The sequence below is a fragment of the Solea senegalensis genome, linkage group LG4, assembly GCF_019176455.1.
Source record: "Solea senegalensis isolate Sse05_10M linkage group LG4, IFAPA_SoseM_1, whole genome shotgun sequence".
NCBI lineage: Eukaryota > Metazoa > Chordata > Actinopteri > Pleuronectiformes > Soleidae > Solea > Solea senegalensis.
Window position 1 is genome coordinate 5281089 of NC_058024.1, and position 7491 is coordinate 5288579.

Consider the following 7491-nt stretch of genomic DNA (forward strand, 5'->3'; position numbering starts at 1 on the left):
CTCAAACACGCTGACAGCTGACACATCTGTAGTCAGACTTGTTAGAAACATAATTTGAAATGCCTTCTATTCATATCCCGATCTGATCACATGTGGTCAGAGGATGCATCCTGACTCATTTTAATTCCAGGTGTGAACAATCGTACTTAGTGCTATTACCAGATCTGAACAGGGCCTACTTTTCCAATTGCTTGACATTGTAATATCTGTTTTCCAAGGTCGGGAATATTGCAAGAATGATGCCTCTGTCAGAGTGGATTATAACACCTCAGACGCTGTGGTCAGATGGGATTCATATGAGAACTTCAACCTACACCACCAAGACAGCATGGAGAGTAAGAAGTATTTACATACATAATATTAAAAAAAGTAAGCATTGCATTCATGCTGGATTCACACATCACCAAAATGCTCGACAGTGGGCAGGTCTGCTGTTAGAGGTAGCTAACAGACGTTAGCAGAGCAGTTTGTCATTGCTGACTATGTAGCTAGAGTTGCTAGTTTTGCGAAAGCAGTGGTTATGTGATGTCCGCCATCGTTGGGTGCACTTAACCCGACAAAAACATCTGTAATGGGGAAAACAATCTTGTCCTAGAGCTCAGTCTGGGCTGTGTAGTGTTTGAGCTAGATGCTTAATGGGATTTGTTTGGCTGACACTTGGAAAGTTCAACATTTCTGGATGCAACTCGAGCAAAGAGAAGCAACAGACACACACTGCAGTTTGGCGACTCTTGATCCTGCTCCATTTAAAGTGACGTTTAAATTGATGCCTCAAATGCATACGTGTAAATCCAGTGCAAGACGGTACACTTAAACATAACATACATAACACACTTCCTTCTTATTTTTACCAGACATCTCTCATCTGAAGGGCCCTCTGGATGGAAGTCTGTACGCACAGGTGAGGAAGCGACGTGGGCCAGGCTCCACCACTTTGGCAGCATCTCCAAATGGATGCCTTACTCGCAGCCCAACAGTGAAACCCCAAACTCTGAGCCACCCGCAGCCTCCCACCTTCACCAGTAATCCCAATCGCTCTTCGCTCCCCCCTGATCCACTGCAAGATGCTATTTCACCAACAATCTGCCCCGAAAGAGGAAACACCGACTGTCAAGAAGCCAGAGCACGAGACAAAACTAGAGGGAAAGAAAAGGATAGGGAGACAGCAATTTTAGATGATGGAGACCGTCTAAGTTCAGGTGGCTTGAGGCGGGAGCACTCATGTTGTAGTCGAACAAGTGCAAAGTGCAATGATGTGGGACTGGAGAGGGAGAGAGGGCCCAGCATTTCTAACAGTCACTGTCTCGGACGTTGCAACAGCACCAAAGTGCACCCAAAAAGTCAGACCCTTCCTGCTTTGCCTTCCAAACCTGTGTCCCCTCCTCTGAATCCAGCTCACATGGAACTCTGCCATCGTCATAGTGCCCATCCTTTATCTGAGGTACCATGGGAACGTCCACCCCCTCCCCCACCCCTGCCCTGTCTCCACAGACCATACTACCCTTACTCTGCCCCTGAACATGCACACCCACACAGTCTTTCCCTCCCGATGTCAAACAGACTCTGCAGTGGTGAGGAGTTTCACTTCTTCCATTATCCCAACCACAGCCCATCCACTCATCTCTCCCACCAGTCACTGCCCTCCAGTCCTTACAGGGAAATGTTCTTCAGCTCTCCAACACAGTCCTCTGGTTGCCCCTGTCGGGACTGCTCCAACAGGCGAGGCTCAGTCAGAACATTCCAACCATTACACCCAGACCAAACAGAGAGCCTACAATGGTCCCAGGGAGCAGGGGTACAGCAAACAAGAGAGGTGCCCCCACTGTGGGAAAGTGAAAATCCATGGGAGGTGGTGAGAGACACAGAGGTCTGGCAGTGCAAATCAGCCACACCTTCGTTCCAGGTCTGTCACTCTTCTTTGGGTCAGGGCTCAAACCAGGAACAGCCCAGATTTGTACCTGCATCTCACCAGAGCTACCATAGTCCCCAGTCTTTGGTGGATGTGCGGGATGGAGCCAGCAGTGGGTACCACACACCTCCACAGCCCCGCCACTCCTGCCCCTGCTCTCCTTATCAGTCGTCCCCAGCTGAGAGCCACGAGAGCCGGGGTTATGTCTCAGGATACCAGTCTGGGTCGGCCTCACCTCTGCCTGCTAATAGCCCGTCTCCTGGGAGAGTCCAGCTGCCTGAGACTCCCTCTAGATCCAAAGAACAGCAACACAGTGAAGGTGAATGATGTAAACTGAAATAGAGTATTTCCTTCCTCACTCTGACATTTCATAGGTTTTTCCTGGAACTCATAACAGTTCCAGTTTAAGCGGATAATGTCATTTAAAGGCAAAGCGGTCAATTTGAATAGAACATGTATTTCTATGAGTGTTGGAAATGTTTTGGCTGATTTAAATACACTACTCAACAAAATATATAACATTAGTCACATCGTTTTTAGATATTTTCATGCAGAAATCTTTCATATTGTATCTTTAAATGTTTGCCTCAGATTTGTGAAATGGTTCTCTTCTAACTGTTAGAGTCAAACACTTTAAGTGTTTTTTTTTACTTTTACTCATGATCAAAACTTTAATTAACTGATATTCTGTCACAATAATGATCAATTCTGACAGTTTTGAAAGTGTTTTATCGTAATAATGTTTTTGTCCAACGCTTCACTGAAAAAACATGTTTATTTTATTTATTATTCTTATACCTAATTATATAACTCATTTTTCTGACTGTTTAAAGGTGAATAAGTGGTGTCTTGTTTTATTTCTCCTGTCAAAGTGGAAAAAGCCAAAGCTGTTGTGGAGGATGATGTATCCCACGGTTCAGAAGGTAAATCAGACTCTAACGGTCCATCAAGTACTCCTGGACTGGACTCTGATCATGACTACACACTCATCGGTAGCAGCAGCCCCACACACACTGAAGATAGGTGAGTGAAAGCCATTGATATGCATTCATTTTTGGTTTCATTCATGAGCCACAATGTGTTACAATTTGTGTGAAAATGCAACTGACAGACAGAAAAACATGTCAGTTCATCACATTCCGCAGTCAGATCATTCCATACTTTCCAAAACTTACTTACTTTATCTGTAAATAATTATCTTTTTTTGTTTGTCATGTCTCCAGTGTGACTGCTGACAGCCCTCCTCAAAGCCAGGAAAACCACACACAGCTAGAATCCTGCACAAATAGCATCTTGAGTACTGCAACAGCATCAACAGTCATACAAACCCATACTGTCAGCTTATCTGGAAACACCCCACAGTCATCAAGTGAGCAGAATTTGAGTATGGACAGTAAGACTGGTGCAGCTAAGAATGCAGGAAATGCTGAAGGATCTAACCAGTCACATGCTTCCCGTTATGCTGCAGTCATCATCCCCCCTGTCCAAATGCAGCTCAATGGTTCTGCTCTGCCCAGTGATACCCCATCCATCTGTAGCAGGAATGTTACCGTTAATTCTTCAACCAGTCTCAATTCTAGCCCCTCCACCACATCCCCAAATTCTCCTGTTAGCTCCCCAGAGCCTCAGTCGTCTCCACAGCGCTCCCCGATGGCTACAGACGCAGCAGGGCACAGACTAACTCCTGACAGAGACAGCTCAGCTGACAACAAACCTCCGTCACCTGTGCCAGATGGATACAACACACCCACATTTCCATTAGCATCTTATTACTACCATTTACTGAACGTCCCTCATGTCCCATACACGGGTTACACTGCAGTCACCATCCCCGCTGTCCAGCCACCACTCCCAGAGAAGAAGCGCCTTTCCTCCACTGCAGGATCTCAAAATGGACACAGCTCTCTTCAGAGAGTCTCCTCAGCTCCAGTCCCAGCACACCACGTTACTTTCTCTCCTCCAGCGGGGCAACAGAGACGAGGCTCTGCACAGTCAAACTCCAAAGACGAGGCAGATATTCGGGTTAATGCCAAATTTGTCCAGGATAGCTCCAAGTACTGGTACAAAGCAGGCATCTCCAGAGACCAAGGTGAGGATTGTATACAAAAGCAGTGTTTGTGCCCAATATTTTAGTATTACCAAGCAAGTCAGTCTTCAGTGAGCACTGAAGAGTAAGAGATGTTGCTGTTTTCCTCTCTCCACAGCTATAGCTGTGTTAAAGGACAAGGAACCTGGAACTTTCCTCATCAGGGACAGTAACTCCTTTCAGGGGGCGTACGGTCTGGCCCTGAAAGTGGCCACCCCTCCTCCCAATGCCAATTCCAGTGGCAGCAAAGGTATTCATTATGAATGTTGATATTATGACCTGGCTGCCAATGGACACATTAAAAGCACAAAGAGGAGAAAACACTCAGGAAGCACAAACTTCCACCTCTGCTTTACCGCCAACATTCCCAGAAAATTTAATCCTAATCTGTTAGTTTACTTTTACACTTATGCTGCTCAGAAACAGACAGATTTTGTTAAAACACACACATCCTCTTTGGCAGAGGAAATAAAACTTAAAATAGCAGAATACTCTTCTTCTAAGACAGTTGACAATTTTCGGGTGACGCAATGTCGTATTTAGCAGTCATTAAAAGCAATAAAAACAAATTCTGACCGGAGAAACCTTTACTTTTTGAGTTATGCTGCTCAAAACAGACAAAAACCTAACCTCGATAAATTGAGTAGATGACTGAGTTTCATTTTGCTCTCTCACAGTCAGGCTCCTTTATATGCTAGTTCACTTTGACTTTTGCATAGAACAGAGTCTCCATCAATATTCTATTCAATTTTCAATTCTGTTCAGACCTCATTTTGAACTCACAGTCCAATAAACAAAAAATAATAACAAAACATTGAAAATACAGCACATAACACAAAAAACTCAGTACAAAGTACATTGACAACTGTACTATTAAAATATTTTCTGTTTAACCTGGGCTTTTTCTGCCACTTCATAATTTGAGACAGAGCCTTATCCATTATTATTATGATGATGCGTGCTTGTGTATGTAAATTTACTATAGCCTCCAGAACAGCAGATGTTACTAATGGATCATAGGTTTACTGTGTCTGTTTTTGTTTATGTTTGTGTATTAAATCTAAAATTTAAAGAGCCACAGCAAGGAATGATGATGTGGTTTTGATAAAGTCAGGAAGGTCACTCGTGTTCTCTGTACGATTTATCATACATTCTCATGACTAATGCTCTGCTGCAAACCAGTAAGCCTGACTTTTCATCACCCTCTTTCTCTCCTCTCACCCAGTAGATCCTCTGGAACAGCTGGTGAGACACTTCCTCATCGAGACCGGCCCACGAGGAGTGAAGATAAAGGGCTGTCAGAATGAGTCCTACTTTGGTCAGTTGTCTGGTAGACATAAAGTGCTGCTTTCTTTCTTCCAAGTTCCTTATTTTCTTCAATATTATAAGAATTAATTATTATTAATTAATCATTTCTGCACAAACACCAATTACTGATACTAAATGTGACCTCTGCATTTAACCAGTAGTAAACACACAAAGCGAGCACTTATTTGACCCCGGGGAGCACTGGGGGGTTGGGTACCTTGCTGTGGTTGCTTCAGTTGGTCAGGTCTAAGTTCAACAAAGTTACGTGCTTAAGAATGAGCTCCACTTAATAAACCTATTTTTACTTTACTGAGGTGGGTTTTAGACATATTCAGACAAGTGATTGAATTGTGAAAGAATGGTTCAGGGCAGAGGTTTCAAACATGCGGCCCGTCTACCATGTGCCGCCCCACCACTTAATATCAAGTTATAATGAGTTGTTTCTCTGTGTTTTAAAATTTGCAGCTTCATTTCGCATCATAAATAAAAAAATGTATTGTGAGCTCTATATCGTTCCGTATCAAAGCAACCACTTCTATATATCAATATATCAATTCCAATTTTAAACAGTTGGACTTTTTCACTTGACTGACCCCCTGCTGACCAGACTGAGGAAGTTTTTCCACTATATAGTACCGCCTCGGCTCGACTCTAGGTTGGTTTTCATTACAGTGCAGTACCTCCTCAACGTGGGCGGGGTCATCCCAGCACGGCTGCATGAAACTGCCGTTTTATACGTGATTCAAAGTCATTTAAATCCCATTTCTTCCATATGCTGATACTGGGTTTGAACTTAAGCAGGTCGTCTAGATCATGTATGTACAGGTGTACCTAATAAAGTGACGTTGATTATATATACACAGTGTTTGTACCTTTATTTTGTCCTTCTGTCTTCTGTTTCAGGGAGTTTATCAGCTCTGGTGTATCAGCATTCAATCACTCCCATCTCTTTACCTTGTGCCCTTCGTATCCCAGAAAAAGGTAATATCAGTGTTTATCTTTATCTGTGTATTTTTAAAGGTCCAATGTGTACATCAATATTTGTTGCTTCATTGTACACACTGTACCTTTGAGATTAAATATCTGTCTTTTCAAATTATTCTACTATTTAAGGAGGAATTAATTACTACTCTTCAAAGACTAGTTGTCGTTAGAATAGTTATAGACAGGGTTCTTAGTAAGTGACACAGCAGTTGTGAAACTGAAGATTTTGATGTTGCAGATCTGGTTGGGGAACTTCAAGAGACGCAGAGTACAACAAGCACCAGCACAGCAGCTGATCTCCTCAAACAAGGAGCAGGTATCACATGAGTCTCAATTGTTTTTGGTGGTTTTGTTGTCATATGAACTTTCATAGGACTCACATGTAGTGCAGTTGTGTCTTGTCACCAGCAGAGACCGCTGAAGCGCCATATTTACTTTCCCCTGACTTACCCACACTGTAGATATTTTTACTCTTTACTAATCCATGTTTTCCTGTCATTTTGTGAAACAGCCTGTAACGTGCTTTACTTGAACTCCGTGGAAACCGAGTCTCTGACGGGACCGGAGGCTGTTTCCAAGGCAACTAAGTGCACTTTGGCTCTGAGTCCACGTCCAGTGGCAACAGTGGTTCACTTCAAAGTGTCGTCTCAGGGAATCACTCTAACGGACAGCAAAAGAAGGTGCATCCTGGACACTGCAGCCTCACTACATATCAACAACACTGTTAATGACAGGCCACAGTAGAAAAATCACAGGTTTCAGTAATCCTGGCTGGGCTGAGATCCATTTAGCTTCCTCAGTTAGAGAGTCCATGCTGGTTCAATGTTACTCTGTGCTGACTTAGAGGAACTGAACAGAGCCTCTGTTAAAGCGATCAATCGGTAATTGACTGCAACAGGAACAGACTGAACAGAAGATTAATAGTTGGATGTTGGTTAGTACAAATATAAAATGGTAATGTCACATATCTGGAAATAAAATTAATTAAAATGTTAAGAAATTATATTTGGCAGCTAGATATTTAAGAAGTATCTAAAGTATCTATAATACTCTAAAAAATTGGCTGTTCAACACCATGTGTTAATGTGAACACTCGACTATGAGGACATCAATGATACTAATGCAAAGACATATACCACATGTATGTCAAAAAAGCACCACAAATACCTATAGATATGTAAATTAGAATTTACATTCCATTTTG

At 42.9% G+C, this 7491-nt stretch overlaps 1 protein-coding gene across 1 annotated transcript in view; it reads left to right on the forward strand.

The window, feature by feature from the left end:
- Window positions 1-7031, forward strand: part of LOC122767932 (tensin-2-like) — a 31450-nt gene extending 24419 nt beyond the window's left edge. The window contains exons 16-24 of the mRNA XM_044023508.1: window positions 219-335; window positions 855-2228; window positions 2782-2932; window positions 3133-3998; window positions 4114-4245; window positions 5224-5313; window positions 6207-6284; window positions 6526-6603; window positions 6799-7031. Of these exons, the coding sequence (XP_043879443.1) occupies window positions 219-335; window positions 855-2228; window positions 2782-2932; window positions 3133-3998; window positions 4114-4245; window positions 5224-5313; window positions 6207-6284; window positions 6526-6603; window positions 6799-7031 (3119 nt within the window). The remainder of the gene's footprint in view (window positions 1-218; window positions 336-854; window positions 2229-2781; window positions 2933-3132; window positions 3999-4113; window positions 4246-5223; window positions 5314-6206; window positions 6285-6525; window positions 6604-6798) is intronic.
- The last annotated feature ends 460 nt before the right edge of the window (window positions 7032-7491 follow it).